This window comes from Parasteatoda tepidariorum, chromosome 9 (genome assembly GCF_043381705.1).
Source record: "Parasteatoda tepidariorum isolate YZ-2023 chromosome 9, CAS_Ptep_4.0, whole genome shotgun sequence".
Lineage (NCBI taxonomy): Eukaryota > Metazoa > Arthropoda > Arachnida > Araneae > Theridiidae > Parasteatoda > Parasteatoda tepidariorum.
The window spans coordinates 67,081,517-67,102,983 of NC_092212.1; the positions used below are offsets into that span (position 1 = coordinate 67,081,517).

At 31.4% G+C, this 21,467-nt stretch overlaps 1 protein-coding gene across 1 annotated transcript in view; it reads left to right on the forward strand.

Moving 5' to 3' along the window:
• LOC107447701 (regulator of G-protein signaling 7-like) overlaps positions 1-20,985 on the forward strand; it is a 61,207-nt gene extending 40,222 nt beyond the window's left edge. Inside the window, exons 10-15 of the mRNA XM_043039580.2 lie at positions 840-953; positions 3,693-3,818; positions 6,288-6,362; positions 10,895-11,006; positions 11,602-11,694; positions 13,741-20,985. Coding sequence (XP_042895514.1) covers positions 840-953; positions 3,693-3,818; positions 6,288-6,362; positions 10,895-11,006; positions 11,602-11,694; positions 13,741-13,788 — 568 coding nt within the window. The 3' untranslated portion in view covers positions 13,789-20,985. The remainder of the gene's footprint in view (positions 1-839; positions 954-3,692; positions 3,819-6,287; positions 6,363-10,894; positions 11,007-11,601; positions 11,695-13,740) is intronic.
• The last annotated feature ends 482 nt before the right edge of the window (positions 20,986-21,467 follow it).

The window sequence follows — 21,467 nt, forward strand, 5'->3', positions numbered from 1 at the left end:
CCGGTATGTATTTGCCCGGTATACCCTACACTGATGTTTTTTAAGGTCAAGTATAATTTGGCCGGTATAATTCTCACATTTCATACTTTGCCTAAAAACATCCAGTATTCTATACAATGCCGGCAACATACATATATTAAGATCTAACTAACTTTAAAGTAAAAAAAAATTTAAAAACAAAGCAAAACAGATAACAATAATAAAAATCAAAGACATAACGAAAAAATTCAACAAATAACATATTTTATACGAGTTCGAAAATGACAGCGAACGTCGCAAAAAATAAACATAAAAACAATTGCGAACGATGAGGGTAGACCTTTGAAATTTAACCAATACGCCAAGGAAGCGAACAAAAAAATCCCCAATATTCTCAGTGTAATTACCCTCTTTCCCTATTGTTACTCTTCCGACGAAACTCTAAGTTTTTAACATTATGGAATCCTCCTTCCCCTAGTCGCTTGTGAAAATTGCTTTTCTTCTTTTTAGTTGAACTTTCTTGTGTTTTTTCTCACAAGGTGAGATTTTTTTTGTTAAATCAAACATGAAATTTTTTTTTGTTTTGTTACGTAATATTTTTTCCGTGCTACATTTATGTTATTAATTTAGCAGTTAAGAATAAAAGGTTCTTTTGGTAACTACAACAGTGAAGTCAACAACCTCCAATTTCACAGTAACACATACATGACAAAATTAGTGGCAGCTCATGTAAGAAAATAATTAGAAAAATTGTGTTTCTGTAAGTTTGAAGGATTTATGAAACTCTGCCAAAATTTTTGCTTATTTTTAATTTTTCTTACGAATTAAAAAAAAACAAAAAACATTCTAATTTTTTGCAGGTACGTCCATTATTTCGAACAATACGTAGAATATGATTCCTTCCTCACTTCACCCGAGTATTCCAATCCTTGGATATCTGACAGCACTGAAGCATGGGAGATGGAAAAACAAACGTAAGATGATAATGGTGAACGCTTACTGAGTAACTTACGATCTAGTTGTCGGATTTTCACTTATAATAAAATGCAATCCTAATTAATACGAGGGGACATGACTTAAATATGCTAATTAATTAGTGCAAACGATATATTGAAATACGAAATTCGACGCAAAAATGTACTTTCTTAGAAAAAATAGGTCGACAGATTTATATTTTTGACTCTCAAAGAATCTTGAGAGCTGCAATCTTCAAAATTCTTACTTAACACAAAGACAGACACGAAGTCATGTAGAACATAAACAAACTAATTATGTATCGAAATTACCAGGTGCAAAAAATAAAAATATATCACGGTTACAATAAAATGCATAAACAAATATTAAATCTAAGTTAAGTAAAAGATATAGGCGAGAAAAAATTATATTGGAACAAATTCGATGTGNAGATAACAAAAATTGAAAATGTATCTCTAACATTAACGGGAAAATGGCCGTCCGCGCGGACGTCGGGTTTGAGAAATTTGTTGTCCGCAGGGAGTTTTTGACCGCCGAGGACGGGCGGACGGGCTGTTTTTCGAGCCCTGGCTTAGCTCAACTTTTATACACCATTTTGCTTATAAACTATCAGCTGTCGCTGGCGTCTTAGGTCACATGTGTGGGCATCCGCGATCTTCTTCTTGAAGTACTATTAACCAATTGATACAACCTTAATGCGCGCCAAACAAAACAGATTTTTTTCATCACTTATTTTGTTTCATCGTCTGCTTTTATGCTGTTTTAAACCTTTCGTAACTCTAGCTAGTTAAATATATTTTAGGTATAAAAACTGCTGTTTAGCGAAAATTAAATATTTATTAAATATTATATTTTTATTAATGAAGTAATAATATTTAATAATGAATTCTTAATAAACATTTTCGTTTGTAAAACGTAATATTATTGATTTATATTATTATTTTCTTAAAGCATTTTTAGGTTGTCATACACTATTAAACCAATCGTTATTGCAGATTTACTAATTGTTTTAGTTCTTTTGTTTTACTATTTTCTTAAAATTTATTAATTTATGGTGATTTTTATTCCTGCTTTACGTGCATTACGCTTTTCGCTACAAAACTAAAATTTTCTGAAAAATAGTTATTAAATAGCTCAATGTATTTAGGTACTATACACAAGTCAATGAAGTTTGTGATGTAAACAGCTAAAAAGCAACTAGGTATTTTATTCAAGTTTGTATTGAAGAATACTTTTATACAACTGTATTGTATTTTTGTAACATTTTTGTTTAGTGAATGAAAAAATATTTGAAGTCTATTTATAGAATAAAAAAAGGGAGATTAAATTTGTTGTTGGCGAATATAAAATTATAAAATGAAAAAAAAAATATATTTGCTAGTTAAAATTAACTATAATTTCATTTCTTGTTATCCCCCAAAAATAAATGTGAATTTAACATTTTTCTTGGAATTTGTTATTTTAAATTTATTTTCCCTAAAACTGCTTTGCAGCCCAAAATTTTTGGAGTAGTAAATTTGTAACGAAACTGGAAATAATTTTTTTCAAACAGCAGGTGTTTAATTTCATATAAAAAGAATTCTTGTGCATATTGACGTCGTTGCATTATCCTAAATATAGATGTTCTAGAAATACTCGCAATAAGTTTCAATTATACCAACATTAAAAAAAATAAGAACTTTACTCTACCAAATCTATTAAAAATTTAAATGTTTTTGTCATTTTAAATATTTTTGTCATACGATCGGCAACTGGCTAACTTTTCTCAGGATTGGCGATCGAAATGGGCTACAGGTGGCGTAGAACTGAACTCTTTTCCTAATGCAACACTTCGCCTTCATCATTAGCGTGTGGAGAGTCACAGGAGAAGGAAGTAGTTAGTTTCTGTCTTGATTTTCAAATAGATTGAAAAAGTTTAAGCTAGGAAACTATATGGAACTGAAAAATACATAGAACATATTTCTAAAAGAAAGGTGAAAATTGATAAGAGGAAATATGTAGAAAAAAAAATAATAAATATAAATTTAAAATTTTCGAAATTTCTTCTGACTAAATTATTCAGACTATATTCTCCAGATAGCTGTTACTTCCCATATTTTCAGGATCAAGAATATCGATATCAGGATCACCATCGATAAAAAGGTATTTTTATCAGAAAAAGTACGCTTTTGTGTCTGCTGTCGTGATTTAAAATCTTTTTGACACAAATTAATTAGCATATTTGAGATTAAGTTCTTGAATTATTGACATTGCGTCTTAAATAGTAAGCGAAAATCCACTCTCTACATCAAAATAACTAAACTAAGGTGCTTTTCATTTTCCATACCGTACATCGTTTTTACCAAATAGATGCTTCCAGCATTTTGAACTACAATCTTAAATTAGATTGACGGTTTTCAAAAATATATGACACGAAAAGGGTTAAAGTTTAAAAAAAAATTATTATTGCAGCAAATTATATTCCCCTCCCCCTTAGAAATTCTGGTTTTAGTTCAACATTTTGTTGACAGATGGCGCTATAGAACAATAGAGATATTTTTTCATCTGTTTGAAAAACTAACCAAAAATAAAAATTTCTAGAAGGAAAAATATTTGCTTTGCCTCTTAAAATTTGCTGCAATTTTTTTAAAATAAAACTTTAACCGTTTTCATGTTATGCGTTTTTAAAAGCCGTTTGTCTAATTTAGGACATTCTGTCTGTGATTTATGTTTATTTTTTATTCTCTCTTTTAAAACAGGAAAGAAGTGAGCGTACGAAGAGTGAAGAAATGGGCTTTCTCGTTACAAGAGCTTCTAAAAGATCCAGCGGGAAGAGAACAATTTTATAAATTCCTCGACAAAGAATTTAGCGCTGAAAACCTCAAGTGAGTGATTGTTCCTTCCATAAAAAGCATTCGATGTTTGACAATGCCATAGAGCAAACTCTCCAGACCAGCTTTCCCAAAAATTGTTCCGCGGAACGCTAAAGTTCCACGGAAGTCCTAAAATTGGGACTCTTTACCCCAGTGTTTCCCAACCTTTTTTGTGCCATGCCCCACCTAAGCCTTTCTAAGATTTTTATGCCCCCCTATGTAACATATACATAATTTTTAATATTAAAAAAAATTGAAATGTTCGTTTAAGAAACTTAAATGATGGGTTTTAGGAAGAAATCACTAGGAAATAGTTAACGAAACACAGTAAGTAAATTTTCAAAACGTATAATGAAAAACTAAAATTCAAATTCTAAATAAATTTAATATTTTAATTTAGTGAGATCCTTGCGCCTGATGCTTGTTGCACAGAGATTTTATGTTAGGTTCTGATTTGGCAGTTTCAAGTCACCCCGTTTTTTATATCCAGACGATTTCTTTTTTTTCTACCAGTAAATCATTTACAGCACTAAATCCACATTAAGCTAAATATGAAGATGGAAACGGTAACAATAGTTTTCTTGCACAGTTAGTTGAATTTGGTTACTTGATTTCTGTTTCCTCACAAACCCATGCCATCACTCCTTTTATATTAAATNCAGTTGATATTTTGTTCTCGTCAAACGAATTTATAATATTTATTGGCCGCAATTATTTAAGAATTTACTTTTTTCTTTCAATTTCGGCACCGAAATCTAACATTGCATTTAAATGGCCCGGAGCAAAAGGGTTAAACTCATGTAGAGTCCATTTTCGAATTGCCCCCCTTAGTAATCAAATTGCCCCCCGGTGGGGCGTGGGCCCCACGTTGGGAAACACTGCTTTACCCAGTAAATTAATTAATCTTTATGAAATTATGTAATTAAATGCCTGTGAATATTTTTCGAATAACAATAAAATTATAAAATGACATCTTTATAAAAAAAACATTTTTATAAGTATTTTCCATCAAATTTTTTAATTCCAAATCTTGATTAAAAGATTTCAACATCTATTCCAGCTCTTATTCGTTTACGTTTTCACTTCAACAAAAACAATAATTCAGCTTATTCTATTGATTTTCAGCTTATGCGTACACCAAAAATTTCATTCTTCACAATCAGTAATTTGTCTTTTTTTCTTCTTTTTTTTTGTTGCTTAATATGTTTACATGCTAATTTTTATTCATGAAGTGAGGGTTGCATTAAAAGAAGGCGGAAAATTTAGGGTTTCATAGCTTAAAAAAATTTGGGAAATGCTGCTCTAAGCATATTTTTCACACTAAATCGAATGAGACTAAGGAACAACGTGGGAATTTTTATTTATGAAGTGAGGGTTCCGGTAAAAGAAGATTAAACATTTAGGGTTCCATTGCTTAGAAAAAAAATTGAGAATCGCTACTCCAGTCATATTTTTCACACCAAATCGAAGGAGACTAATGAGCAAAGTAAGAATTTTATTCATAAATTGAGGGATCCGCTAAAAGAAGGTTGAGCATTTAGGGTTCCATTGCTTAAGAAAAATGGAAATCGCTGCCCTGAGCATATTTTTCACATTGAATCGAATGAGACTAAGGAACAACGTGGGAATTTTTATTTATGAAGTGAGGGTTCCGGTAAAAGAAGATTAAACATTTAGGGTTCCATTGCTTAGAAAAAAAATTGAGAATCGCTGCTCCAGGCATATTTTTCACACTAAATCGAAGGAGACTAATGAGAAAGGCGGATATCATTAATAGCGTACGTTTATATACGTTTTCAAGTAAAAAAAATTCAGTTTTGTACCGATACTTTCTAACACGATTGACATTACTGATGCATTGTTTCTTTTGTTGTTTACGAAAAGGATATTAGTCTAATTTCAAACAAAATAAAAAAAAACTCCTTTTTATACTTCTAAACCTATAGTTCTGTCGACTTAGTTTTGATTGTATTAGATTATGCGTAATTTTTTTTCTTCACAATCAGTAATTTGTCTTTTTTTCTTCTTTTTTTTTGTTGCTTAATATGTTTACATGCTAATTTTTATTCATGAAGTGAGGGTTGCATTAAAAGAAGGCGGAAAATTTAGGGTTTCATAGCTTAAAAAAATTTGGGAAACGCTGCCCTAAGCATATTTTTCACACTAAATAATTTTTTTTCTTTTTTTTTTCGAAAACATTTCCTAACTCGTTTGGATAGCACGGTTTGAGTCGTGATTTCGTGATTCCTCCAATCGTGAGTCTCTACCATTAATTTTCGTATTCTATATAAAATGATAACCGCTCACAATATTTAATCTCAAAAATGCACACTGGATATAATAGCGATATATCTGCACTACCACTATCTACGCACTAGTAGATAGTGCAGATAGAAAAATCCCCTCCATTCCCAGTAAGTTTGTGTTAGCAATGTTCATATTGTTCAAATCATATTCAACAATGATACTATTTTTCCGTAGATTCTATGATGCTGTTCAAGAATTGAAACAAGTGAACGCTGCTGATGTGGAAAGTAAAGTAAAGGAAATTTGGAAGTAAGTTTCATAACAATAATCTACTTACAAACAGAATGAACGAAATAAAGCTGGTCGTTTAGCGTTCAAAGTTAATAGAGCTGCACAAAAGTCTGGAAAGAGTCACCGTTAATCCATTGACGTCGATCCATGGGGGCCATTTCCAGCATTTCCTACAGGGTGGCTACTAAATACTGTAGCACTTCAAAAAATAGGAATTAATTTCAATCGTTCTGCAAAAAATTGTGAAAGATATAAAGTAAAGGAAATTTGGAAGTAAGTTTCATAACAATAATCTACTTATAAACAGAATGAACGAAATAAAGCTGGTCATTTAGTGTTCAAAGTTAATAGAGCTGCACGAAAATCTGGAAAGAGCCACCGTTAATCCATTGACGTCGATGCATGGGGGCCATTTCCAGCATTTCCTACTGGGTGGCTACTAAATACTGTAACACTTCAAAAAATAGGAATTAATTTTAATCGTTCTGCAAAAAATTGTTAAAGATATAAAGTAAAGGAAATTTGGAAGTAAGTTTCATAACAATAATCTACTTATAAACAGAATGAACGAAATAAAGCTGGTCATTTAGTGTTCAAAGTTAATAGAGCTGCACAAAAATCTGGAAAGAGTCACCGTTAATCCATTGGCGTCGATCCATGGGGGCCATTTCCAGCATTTCCTACAGGGTGGCTACTAAATACTGCAACACTTCAAAAAATAGGAATTAATTTTAATCGTTCTGCAAAACAATTGCTCTCTGTGAATGGAACTTTCTATAAGTGCAACGAGTTTTGTTTAAAGCAATATATTTAGAATCAGTTTAAAAATGGAATGGAAAAGGTTGATGGTTAAACAGCTTTTCGATCGCGTATATTCTGGAGGTAGAATCTTTAAGTAATTAAAATCTCTTGCGTTTAATAGAACATTTACGTATAGAACTATAAATTGGATACTAATAGCTGTAACGATCTACCCAGGTCCGGTCGCTACGCAGGTTACAAAAAAGAATAAAGGTCTGGTTTCTTAGGACAAGCGCCTTATCTGGGCGTCAGCGGAAAGTTGACGTAGAACTGACGCCAAAAAAATACTTTTTTGTTAGCTCAGCGTGAGCAGTCGGTCCAACATAGACATTATCTCTCATTGCGCATGCGTTAATAACGTAAACAAATATTTATTTTGAATTTGTATTGATTTTGTTATTGTCGACCAGTGTTTCTGAGAACAAATAATGACTTTGTCCTGAGCTAAATGAAGAGTGCTATGTTTAATGAAGAAGCTGNATCAGTTTAAAAATGGAATGGAAAAGGTTGATGGTTAAACAGCTTTTCGATCGCGTATATTCTGGAGGTAGAATCTTTAAGTAATTAAAATCTCTTGCGTTTAATAGAACATTTACGTATAGAACTATAAATAGGATACTAATAGCTGTAACGATCTACCCAGGTTCGGTCGCTGCGCAGGTTATAAAAAAGAATAAGACAATGATGTCAGATGATGTTTTTTCTTCATTAAAATTTTTTATTCGAGCTCTAAGGATTTGCTTTCAATTTTAGTTTTGACCAGACACACGCTACTACTACTTCAGCTAAAATAGATTGAAAAGCGTTGCGCCATTGCTACACCTTTGGACCTCCTGCTAGTAATAACGCCACATAAGTAAATAAAACGTGATCTTTTATTTCCTCCGCAAAAAGTTAAAGAACTAAACGATATGTTAGAAACATAAAAAACTACAAAGTGTATATTCAAGTAAATGGTGGACGTTTACTTCTTAGTATCATTACTAGATGGTGGCACCAATTTCTATAGTCAATACGTAGTTCTGCACAGTGGCGGATCCAGCGGGGGGTCATAGGGGTCATGACCCCCCCCCAAAAAAAAGCAAAATTGAAAAATAAAATAAAAATAATATTCTTTTTAATAGTTTACAAAAGAAATAAAATATTTAAAAAATTATTTAAGGGGCATATACACCTAGGTAGGTCGGAAAAATCGATTTTTTTTTCAATTAATATGTTGTTGAGAATTTAATAATTCTGCCAGTTAGTGCAGCAACAGCAGAACGTCCCTTTTCAACTCTTCGACTTCTCAAAACTTGGCTTAGAGCAACTCAGAATCAAGAACGATTAAATGGACTCGCATTATTAGAGGAAAAGGTGTAAATATGGGCACCCTCTTTTGTTTTTTGGATAAAGTTACTTTCAATTTGAAAATTTCTAGATTTTTATCTTTCATTAACAACTATAACAAGTTTCCTAAATGCGAGAAGGCAAAACAATGATTAACATCAATTATTTCATTTCAAAAACGACGATTTTCAAAAATCTTTTAAAAAAGCACCAGAAAAAATGGGGTGTAAATATGGGCCCTCTTCAAAAAAGCCACCAAAAATAGTTTAAAAACAGGATAAAACAATACAAAATGGTAGAGAATTTATTTATTACAGGAAAAAAAATTATTTACAGAAATCGCAAACATAACTGGCTCTTTCACCCCCGGCACAGTGCCCACATTTGGCACATAACGCATCTTACCCACACCTCTCCTCGAGTGTCTTCAGAGAACTTTCCATCACAAAAACTGCAAGTTGCATCGCTTGAGTCTGGTTTATCCCCACCGTTGACATTTATTAGATTCGTATCATCATCGCTGTAGATAAGAGGAGGGTCATCGAGTCTGATGAGTCCGATGATGAATCGTATCGTTGCGTGGGCCGAATTTTCTTTTTTTGAAGGCCTTTCGTCTTCCCACCCTGCCCTCTGGCCGGTCTCTTACCCCGGGAAAACTCAAGGACGTCTTCTTGAGAGCACTTGTCAAGCGTCTTGGTCAACTGATCCTTGTATGGTAATCCGGTGATGAGGCTGGACCTTGCTGCTTTGCGTCCACGAGTAGTGGTTATCTTCTTAATGTTGGGAACAGGAGATATGTCGAACGGAGAAATTGCACTTGAAGTTCCCGGGGAACATTGAGGTATTTCAGCTGCCTTATCAATTGGCATAACTAGAGCCTGATGTGCTAAACTCCACTAAAAAAAGTTGGCGTAATTATGGGCACCCTTTAAATGGGGGCCCATATTTACACCAACCCCACCTAAGAAGGATGGCCACTATCACAAGTAACCTAAAAGCGTGCGTGACTAAAGGTGTGCTTCAAAAAATAGCTTAAGATCTCCGCTTTCCGGATATCACTGTCAAATTATTTTTAACTGAACATAAGTACATGAAAAGAAAACGATTTCACATACCTCTCAAAAGTTTGCAGTCCAGAATAAACACCAATTTGCACAATAACTCACGCTGCATTCACACTACTTGAAAAAATGGTTTCAACTGCTCTGTACAATCTTATATTAGCAACTGGCGCCATATACAGTCCTTGCCGCCAATCTTCAGTACCTCCCATAGCTACTAGGGAGGGGTGCCCATATTTACACCTGTGACCATTTTTACACCTTCTCCTCTACACACTAATCGAGAAATTGATTTGGATGTTTAAAAAAATCATTGACAGATTTGCCAAAGTTTCTAAAAAACGCATTACATTTATTATTTAAAGATTTTGAATACTTGAATTATTTGTGTATTATTCTAGTGTTTATTATGAAAAAAATAAATGAGAAGACTAGCGTTAAAAACCCCAGTTTTTTTTTAAAAGTTTAAAAAAAAACATTTATAAAAAAAAACTAATTGTGGAGGGGGGAATCTGATTCCATAACCCCCCCCAGGACAAATTTCTGGATCCGCCCCTTGTTCTGCAAAGTTTTTTTAAAACTTATTTTAATCGAAAATATCGACCTCTTTACTAAAAAAATCTCTTTTTTTATATAGTATGCCCATATAAGAAAATATGGGCTTCCCCAATAAGAAAATATATGCTTCATATAGGAGTATAATATATCTTATTGGGTTCATAAATATATGCTTCATATTTTCTTATTGGGGAAGCATATGCTATATATACTTCCCCAATAAGAAAAAAATTTTAAAACTATTAATGACTCGAGAGTCGAATAAAAGTTGTTTTATATTTTTTATTCTTGAAAGAAATACTGAAAAAACTCTTATTTTCATCATTGTCACTAAATGACAGCATCAGTACGGTACCAGGAGGCTGACTGGTTTTAAATTCAACATACATTTTCAAATACCGATTGATCTCATAGTGGACTAATCGTAGAGACACGGTTCCCAGTAGAACACCAAAATCAAGCATCTCTGGCTGCTGTCAATAAGCGGGTGGGTGACCGCTTTGATCAGCCTACGTGAGGACTGAGAATGCGGGATATCGGTCCTCGTTAAACTGTTCTACCGTAAGGTGCTCGACTTCGCGCAGGTCGTCGGGCTACCAAAGCAGGGGAGCCATCCTCTCTGCAGAGGATCGAAATTACGATGGCCCGTCTTCGGATCATCCTAAGGATAGTTTCCCAGCCCGTCGCCAATAGCCCATCGCGCAGCCGTAGTGTGACGTAAATAAAGTGCCTACCTACCTATCAAATACCGAGTGGTGTCTCTATTTTCACATGTGATTGATGTTATTTTACTTGTTTCAGTGAGTTCTTGGAAGATGATGCCAACACTCCAGTTAATATCGATTCCCAGAGTTTTGCCAACACAAAAAAGAATGTAGAAGAGCCGGATAGATGGGTTTTCGACGAAGCTGCCGTAAGTACAACATTCTAGATTCTAAAAAAAAAAAAAGCTTTTTTACGTCTCGTAATTCGTAAGTTGCAACTAAATTAATAAATCAAAATCGTTCGTTGTTAAACAGAGAAAGCTTTAAAATGATTCTCTTTTTAATAAAACGTGGAAAAGTAGACTTATGGTACAGAAAGACGCTTCTAATGTTTCTGATAACAGTTTTTTTTTTAACTACGTCTATTCTTATGAGCATGCGCAGCTTAGTGTAGTTAGAAGTCTCATTCTTTTTCGTATGCTTTATAGATTGGATTTTTAGTCGCCCGTGGTAACCCTGTTTAGGCGACCCAAACTGTGGTCCTTCTTTTTTTTCTTGGTGAAGTAGAAAAAGTAAAAAAATACTGTCGAATATCATTGTCACACTGTAGATATCCTTTTAAATTAATCCTTGTAACCAGTTTTTTTCTCCATACATGAAAGTATGAAAGAGGTATGTTAAAGTACTTTTGGTAAAAAAAAAAATTAAAAAAAAGATTAGTCGGTCATAAACTTATAGGTTTTGTGAAACTGTTTAAAATTTCATTGAAAACTATACATGATTTTTAAACTTTATATTTTTTAGAGTCATCTTTACCTTCTAATGAAGAATGACAGCTACGCAAGATACCTTCGATCAGATCTTTACAAAGAATATTTGAATGGAACAAAGAAAAAAGTAAGGAATGCTCTTATCTTTTAAAATATGTCACAAAAAAAAACTTAAAATGGAATACGTTTTTCAAACAAACTAGATAATTTTATTTTGCTGAAGTGCATGATTTTCGAAATACATAGAACTAAAGTGACACCGCCTTGGTTTTAATGCGTTACAACAAGTGTAACATGAAGGATGTTTCGATTTATTTCAGCAAGATGATGTGTTCTTGCTTTCAGTTCAGTTTCCTTAAATGCTGTTTTTCCAAGCTCTGTCTTTAAAGAAAGAAAAAATAGTGCGTGAAGTCCCTCCGCGCGGAAGAAGTGAAACTTCGTAATGTGGAAATGAAAATAGGAAGGGGTAGAAATTGATTTTTAGTGAAATCATATTGTTTCTTTAAGACAAACTTTATTAACATTGCTTACAATTCACAATTGATCGCATCTTTTAATTATCATTTTCGAGTGGAGAAATATTCAAATCTATAACATTTACTAATGATGATAAGATAACTAAGATGGATTATGATAACTAAAGTAAGATACGAAATGTTTGAGTTCTATTTTTTCAATATTTCTTGCAAAAACTGCATCAATGGTAGTTCCCCCTTTGGTTGTTGGATCATTCCTACCATTTATCATTTCCAATCCAAATTTGTCTTTAAGGAAGGTTAATAATGTTTCAGCTTCAGGTAACGAGAAATTCACATTAAAATCTCCTGCAAGGATCACAGGCCGCTCACAATAATCAATTTCTTCACCAGTAACGTCTGCCAGAGCTTGTGAACCTGCAGTGGATAGTGGCAATAAAGATTTTGCAATAAATAATTTAATATCCCTCATGGCTGCATTTGGTGAAATATAAATGGCAATTAGAAAAGAGAAAACCTAACAATCAATTGATATTCACAAGAGACGTACCTTGACATAACCTTAAATCCGTCGCATTGTCCGTGGGATTGTTTTCACTCATTTTTTACAATTGTTATCCACTAAGTTTGAAAATAAAAAATACTACCCTATTAAATTATATGTGTATCAAATCAAACTAAAATATTTATAGAAAAACAGTACTTTTATTATTTTTATACTAGTGAGAACCAAAACAATACGGAAATGAATAAGGGAAAACTGGATCCTACCACGTGATTTCCCGGCCAATAAAAATGTAGCGTTAAACGTTTAACGCAACCACTTCAATAAAAAAAGCCATAGTATCACTTCAATAAAAAAATCCATAGTTTAAGTGCCTTACACTTGAAGCAATGCGATGATTTTAAGCTATATATATAATCTTGCCGTGAAGAAATATTTGGGCTTCAAAACAGGCAAATAACTTTATTTTAAAAGCTATTAAACTTTTTTTTAAAATCGCCAATTTGGCGGCATTTTTCCACTTTGAATATTATCAAAATCACTGCGTATTCTCAGATAATGCAGTAGTGGAGTAAATTTTTAAATATTAAAAAATTAAACCACAAACGCTAATCATTTTCACAAAACTGTGGGTTTTCTCCACATTGACGTTTTGCGCCATTTTCAAAATAAGCGTAGACAGCGCAGACTTCAGATAGGCTAAACTTGAAATAACAGTCATGAGTAACAGTTGCAAACTCACAGCAGTTATAAAAATAACATATTATTTGAAAAAAAGGTTTATATCGTATTACGACGGAGCCTTTGAAAAACAGCCTTAAAAGACGCTCTCGTCTTTGCAAATCACGGTTTCTTTGAAGTTAGTAAATGGACGAGTGGTGATGAGCTGAGTCTCTTAACTGCATCGTTTTCTTTGTCAATATTTGTTCCAAATTGTATTCTTACTCGAAGCCAGGAAAGATGTCTAACACGCTTCGATACACTACAAGCCCTAATTGGAGAGGAACTAGCACACTTCAAAACCGTTTTCGAGCTTTTTATTTATTTTATTTTGTTGACAAGTTAGTTACCGATTCATTAAATTACAATAAAACATTTAATTCCGATACAACATCGAAAATAATTATTAGATAACAAAAAATAGTGTGAAAGTATATTTATTTAAACAGATCCTTTCCCCCTCTTTTTTCAGAGTAAGCTCTTCATTCCGAAACTGCCAAGCCTCAGCATTGGTTCTTAACCTAATCATCATCATCGACAAAAGTGAAATATATTTTGTTATCGAAAATCTTCCATCAAAATCTGTCTATTTTCATAGAGATCATCACTTATCAAAGTCAAACCACAAAGTGTACAAGAACGAATAAGCTGCTTTCATCGGTTTCATTTTGGGTGTCTTTAACTACTGCCAGATCAATTTTTGATTCTCGTACTGAGAAGAGAAACCAAGTACGCATCAATCAGCCACATGCTAGTCAAGATAGTTGAAGGACTTATTCCGATTTAGTTATTAGAAAAATAATTATTAGTGTTTTAAGTAAAAAGATTGTGCTTCGGTAATTTAATAAACCCACCCGATGTATATTTTAGTAATTCCCCCTGACCTATGGATTGTTTTCAACAATAATATGTGCAAAAAGAAACTTAAACTCAATAGAAAACTGTTACCTTTTGTTTCATTATTATTGTTAAACTCAAATACCAATTTGAAGCTTTAAATTTAATACATCAAAAGCTGGTACCTAATGTCGATGTTTTCCCCCTGATCTATGCACTGTATTCAACAATCTGTGCACAATAACTTAAGCCTAAAAAGAACACTGGATTAATACATTTAATTTCAAAATAACCTTAAAAGAGTTATTTTGAAATTAAATGTATCAAAAGCTGGTACCTAATGTCGATGTTTTTCCCCTTACCTATACACTGTATCCTGTATCCAACAATCTGTGCACTATAACTTAAGCCTAAAAAGAACACTGTCACCTTAAAAGAGTTATTTTGAAATTAAATACATCAAAAGTTGGTACTTAATGTCGATGCTTCCCCCCTGATCTACGCACTGTATCCAACAATCTGTGCACAATAACTTAAGCCTAAAAAGAACACTGTTACCTTAAAAGAGTTATTTTCAAGTGCAATTTTTATTTGTTTCATTGTTAAACTCAAAATACTAAATTAAAGCTTTAAATTGGCTGGTTCCTTTCGTTGTTCTGGGAAATAATTTGTTCGCAAATCGATGCATAAGTTGGTACAAAACACCAACTAGTAATATGGAGTAACAGTGTCAAGTTTTATTTTTGCCTTTCGATGGAAACCGCATATCAATTCGAGCTCCCTAAAACACTGATACAAACATAATTTGAAGACGTCGTTTTACTCGTTAGTTAAGGTCATTCATTTTGTAAAGACAGCGTGGCTCAATACAGTGGTCGGAAAAACTACATTATTTTCGTAGTTTACAACTTCATTGTACAAATGTAGTTAACTACAATTACTTTTTTTAAATGTAGCAACTACTTCACTACTTTAAGGAGACCAACTTACATTAAATGTAAAGTAATAGTTAAGAAATATTTATTCATGTTTAGTTTGTTATTCCAAAAATATTTTTTTCCTTCAACTTTTTATGCCTTTCTCGACAGCGAATATTTAATTTAGGAAATGCGAAATTATCAAATACTTAAAATTTTTTAATTGTTTAATGCTCTTTAATTTTTTTCTAAGAAATTAAGTACATCGAAAATACATTCCCTTCCCATGAAATAACTTCAATGTTTCACGAGAGTACAATGTGTGACCAAAGTGATTAATTACCTATTTTTCGCAATGGCAAGTTTAAATATGTAATTCTATGTAATTCCTGTTAACCCTCAGCTGCAATCACATGATCATTTTCATTGCTTTCCACATCCAAGGCTTCGTGGCCAAAATTTCGATAAAATTTGTTTCAAAATTTGGGCTTTTTTATGTGCAGGTAAATTGAATTCATAAATGAAATTACTGACTGAAATATGGCGAGCAAAAATAAAAATAATAATATAGTACGTTTAAATAATTAAATATAGCAATGAAAATATAATAATTTTCGTAATTTCATATTAAAAATGAAAAGCAAATTATATTTCCGAAGTAATATTACAAAAAAACCAATTTTTACAACGGGTTAANAAAAAAAAAAACATAATTTTTGTTTTTCGGTATATTTAGTCCACCTTTGCAATACTGGCAAAACGGTGCAGGTTTTTTCGAAAGAAGAAACATCAAAGAAGACAGCAAAATTTTTTTTAGCTAATTACCTCGTGGAACTTTTTTAAACCAAGTTTCGAAAGTCATTCAAACATTGTAAAATGTCAAATGATAAGATATAAACTATACGTTTGTGAAGACTATTAACTAATCCAACAAATTGAAAAATTGTACTATAATTTCAGACTAATTACTCTGATAAAAATTTAACAGTAAGGTGAAATTCCTATATATATATTTCTGAAATAAAAATTTAAAAAAAAATGTTAAACATATTTTTTATTGCATTGTACTCTCGTCGATCCAAAAAGTAAATTATAATGCTTGCAATGATTATGAATACTTAATTTGGGCTATATTAAAACTGCCTACACATATTTTAGTTGAAAATTTAATTTTTGACTTTTGGCCAAAGATCATGGTCTTCTGGCCCACAGTGCATCCATTAACAGACCCGCGAGATTTGTATCCATCAAATTCGAAAAGCCTTTCTTATTAAGCCAAGAGCCTTTCTTATTAAATTTCTGTTCTTTACTAAACTAACGTTAGTCAGTTCTGTCTGTTTCTTTACTAAACTAACGTTAAAAGTAGTTGCCAAGAATCGCTACAAACTACTGTATATCTGTATCGCACTAATTTTTAAAAAAAGTAGCACACTACAAACTACGAAAAAAAGTAGCGGCTACGGTAGTTTCACAACTTGTAGATGGCTACTTCCGACTACTGCTCAATACGAACTTATGAATTATTTTTCTGGTGGCTTATTGCAATACACTATGGATTATCATTATCCTACAATAAGCACAGCTGCCTTTAAAAATATAATATTTATAAATAAAAAAATCAAAATTATTTTGATGAAAATTTTGAAAAGTACAATCTAAGGAAAAAAATTGTTTAAATATACATTTGTAGCATCCACAATGTTATTTTTGGATTTTGATTACCATATGTTATTATCATTTTTTGGGAAATGTAAAAATAACTAGATATGTGCCTAGGAGTTGAAAAGAGAAATATCGTAGCAAGGAATATTTAATACTCAAAAAGGGGTCGTTAAAAAATTATCACATTTTCTTTTTACCCCTTTCGTGACAACACTATACTTCAATCTCACTATATTAGATAAAAACATACAGTACAGGTTGTTATAGATTACTTATACTACATTATAATAATTTAGCAAGTCTTGATGTTTCTAATTTAACACGGCAAGGTGTTTGAATGCCATTTGTGAGCTTAACAAAAACAATGATTATACACTACTCAACAATAATGGAACAGACACTTACAGTTCTTGTATTATTTTCAATTTCTCAAGAAAAACTTGGATTATTTTATAACTTTCGAGGTGATTAGATCTTGCTATTTTTCATACTTAACAATCAATTTTAAAGCTTTAAGGATTAGCAAAAAATTTCATGACCATGGACGAAAACAAATTTTTTGAACAATTTTCAATTGATCAAAAAAAAAAAAAAAAAAAAAAATTGCATTTTAAAATTTGATATCAATTTTTGTTAAAATTACGCAAAATATGAGTATTTAAAATAATTCTTTCATACCGTTCATAAAAAAATTTTTAAAAAAAATTTGCATTCACAATTTTGTCGTGAATCGTATTTAGTAACTAAAGTCCACTTTCAATATCTTGAAAATTTAAAAAGTTTTCAGAAATTATTTAAGTACTTTTTGTATTCTTTAAAAGACAGCTCTAAATGATAAGGGGGTTTTCCAGAAATTTAATTCAGCACCACAAAACAAAATTTTATAACAAATTATACCTAGCAATAATCGTCTATATACTAAAATGTCATAGTATTCGGGGGGAAAAATAAACTAATGGGTGATTGTTATCCATTATTGTAGGGTAGTGTATACATAATGATATATCATCAATTGAAAGCTCAAAAATGATTACTTTGATCAAAAATTTATAAAAACGAATATAATTCTTAAATGTTTAAAAAAAAAAAAAGTTTACTTTTGTGTCAATTAAAGCCAGAAATGGGTATTTTCCGTTAGTGTAATCGATTTTACACAATTTGCCAAATTTAATCAGCAAATGACAAATTTATAAAAAATGTCTTTCTATGTATATAAAATAACATTCTTAAAATGGAAAACAATAATTTTTAGAATTAAAAAGGGTATTTTTTTAGATTAAAAAGAAATACAACCAGTTTTAAAATTATAAAATTCGTTTCCACATCACTACCCTTTGGGATTTAGCCAATCATTAGAAAATATATAATTACAACAATATTAAATATAGGTACATTTTAATAATGTGGTACTTCTATAAGCAAAAATTTTATAGGCATTTTATTAGAGATATGTTGATACTGTCTTTTTATATAGTGTAATTAATATTTATGAAACTATGGCAAGTCACTAAAGTAAAATGTAATAATGAATTACGTAATAAGTATTTTAGTGATTTACATTTTGGAACTTAGCTGGTGCTTTGAGAGAAAAAAAACATTAAAAGAGAAAAAAAATATTTTATCAATCAAAATTGTCGTTAACATTTTATTTTTTCGTGGCTTGTCCTTGTTTTACAAGAAGCAATAATGCAACTAAAAAAGAACAATAAATGTATTATATGATATAACCAGAAATCGAGGCTGTTATAATTCTAAGAATAGTTTAGAGATTTGTTACAGAATTATATGTTGCGTAGATAGAGAAACAGCTAGTTGTTTGTAATAACTACAACTTTAATACAAACATTATTAATTGGCACATCCAAATATCAGATTATAAATAATAAAAATAGAATTACAAGAACAAGCTGGTTACTGGGGAACTGTTAATGTTTACATAATTAGATGGGTAACTAAGCATATAGTGTTATTAATAAATTAGTGAAGTTTTCAAAGTTGTCAATGACAAAAAGTTTGAAAACGTATTTTTTAAAACCTACCCAGTAACTTATGTATAAAAATGCTAACTACAGTCAGTTATCGATATTACGAAATCAAAGGGAAATATAGAAAAATCATATATTTTAACTGAAAATTGAATATTTTTTAATAAGTCAGTCAAAATAATAATCATACTGACTTTTTAAAAGTTGTTAAACTTGCCTTTAATAGGAAAAAAAAATTATTTTACATTTTGTTGAAGTTCGATTTTGCCAGATCTTCCCTTTCTGAAATACCCATACCTGCCAACATTGGAGAAATAAAATAACGGAGATTTTACTAGCGACATTTTTTTAGGGTACGAGTAAACTTTTGATAGATCATGCACAATCATAAGTCAGAAAGAAAAATTCAAAATAATAGAAGCACTTACATTTAGTGAAGTAAAAAATAAGTAAATAAATCTTAATCTACAGAAGATTTTTTTAAACCATTAATTATAATTAAACTATAAACACTGCACTAATTATTAATCCCTGATAATCCTGAGAATGGCACAAACACTAAAGCACAACACTTGTAGAAAAAACATAAGTCCCGTTCACAGGGCCAGGGTCAGTCGACTGGTACTTAAACTCACTTAACTAAAATATAGTAATAATTGGCGATAAAATATTCGTTGACGCCAAAAATACTTCTCTTATTCCTCAACAGATGGTGCTATTTCCAGTTCTTAAACTATATTTTTATTTCATAACCGTCGTTGAACAGCCGATCCAATTTTGGGTTTACAACTACTGTTTAACTCTGCAGCCTTGTACTTTTGAACCAATCCAGAAGACAAGGAAACTCCTGAATTAGTAGCCCCAGAAGATGATTTCTTATGAGAACATGGAGGACTTCATGACTCGACAGATGTTACGTGCATCATTTACTCTACGGGGAGGCTTTGGCCAGCGGGGATCGAACCCACGATCTCCTTGACATGGGCCATGAGTCCTACCAACCAGGCTATCCTGGTCCTATAAGCACTCAAGATGCTCCAGTACTGGCAATAGCACCATTTGTTGAGGAATAAGTGAAGTATTTTTGCCATCAGGGAATATTGTATCGCCTATTTTTTTAAAAAAATTTCTTCAACGAGTACGGAGAAATTTGAGAATATACGGGTAAACAGGAGATAATCATAAAATACAGGAGTCTTCGTTAAGAACAGGAGACTTGGCAGGTATGGATACCTCCAGATGTTTTGAAGAGGCCTCTCTTCTCTCAGCTCAATAGAGAAAAATTCGAAATATGTTTATTTAATTTTCACAAATAAACCGATGGCAGATATTTACCACATTTGACAGTATTTTTCAATACATGGACGTTACCCATAAAGAGTGCAGTATTTTAGAATTTTTTTCTGACAAAATTATACCAACACAGTTCTGCAATCAGCAGTTTTTGAAAGGTAGTTGAATAGTTTACAGTTATGCATTTTTAGATTTTCAATAAACATTTTCGTGCAATTGACGTTAAAAAAAATATAGCATAATCCAAATCAGTATAAACTGCGATAAAAATAAAATTTTTAAAAAAATCTAAAAACTGATAATTGTGTCATTTTTAAATGCATAATTCAAAATCATAAATTCCATAATTTTGCTTTTAAGTTATAAGGAAAAATACATATAAGTCCTATAAATCATTATGCACTACTTTACCAGTAATAAAGTGAGCCCTATATTTTCTTTTCTTTTCAAAAGGTATAGTGATATCAAACAATACACAAAAATACCAAGAAAGCTTAAATAAAATGGCAAGAGCATTTTAGTACTATTGATTAATCCCTACCATACATACCGAAATATTGCCGGGAGTAACAGTGAAAATACAAGTATCTTTTAAATTTATTAAATTCGGTTCCTATTTTATGAGCAAATACTGTTATCTCTACACATATCCATTTATTTAAGAATGGACAATTCATAAAATTATTTATATTTATAATTTCTTTTGTATTAGTCAAATTGAATTAAGAAATGCTTTGAGTGTTTTCATAAGTTAATAAGGGATGGTATTAAAAATGTCTTGGTTTTAACGTATGAAAGATCACTCGTTAAAATTATTATAGCATTAACTTTCTTCCAATAAATAATCTGCCTCGGTTCCTTTTAAAAAATGCCTTGCACCCCATTTTATTTCATCATAAATGTTGCATTGTACCTTGTTTGCTTTCTATATGTAAATGTGTGAAAAAGTTACCTGATTAGATATACTTTTTATGCAAAGATCTGTACAATCAAAATTATTTGAATAAATTGTTTTTACTGTTATAGTTGAATTATCTGTTATGAAGTAATTTCATTTGAAGGTAAATTAGAATTCAATAACACTTACTATTTAATTCATTGGCATACAAGGAGTTTATAAATGATTGAATTGATTGGTTAACCATTTTAATTTGCGCTATAATTCAGAGCGCTACAGAATCTGAAAGGCTTAACTACAATAGTAAAGTAACAAATCACTTTGGCAATCCTCAATTACAATTTCATTTTCCTGATATGCCAACTTTCTAAACTAGATATCAGTAATCATAATTACAATATAAAAATATATCCAGATAGCATTTAAGAATTTCTAACCAGCTTCACTTTAAAGTGAATATACTACTTAATTTTAAACAAATATATAGTCAGTTAGACATTTGTTCGGAAGAAACGAAAAATGACCAAATATAGTAGTTTAATTACTATCGCTTATATAAAAACTGCATTTGCTTCAAAAATATATAAATAGCAAATATCAGTCGACA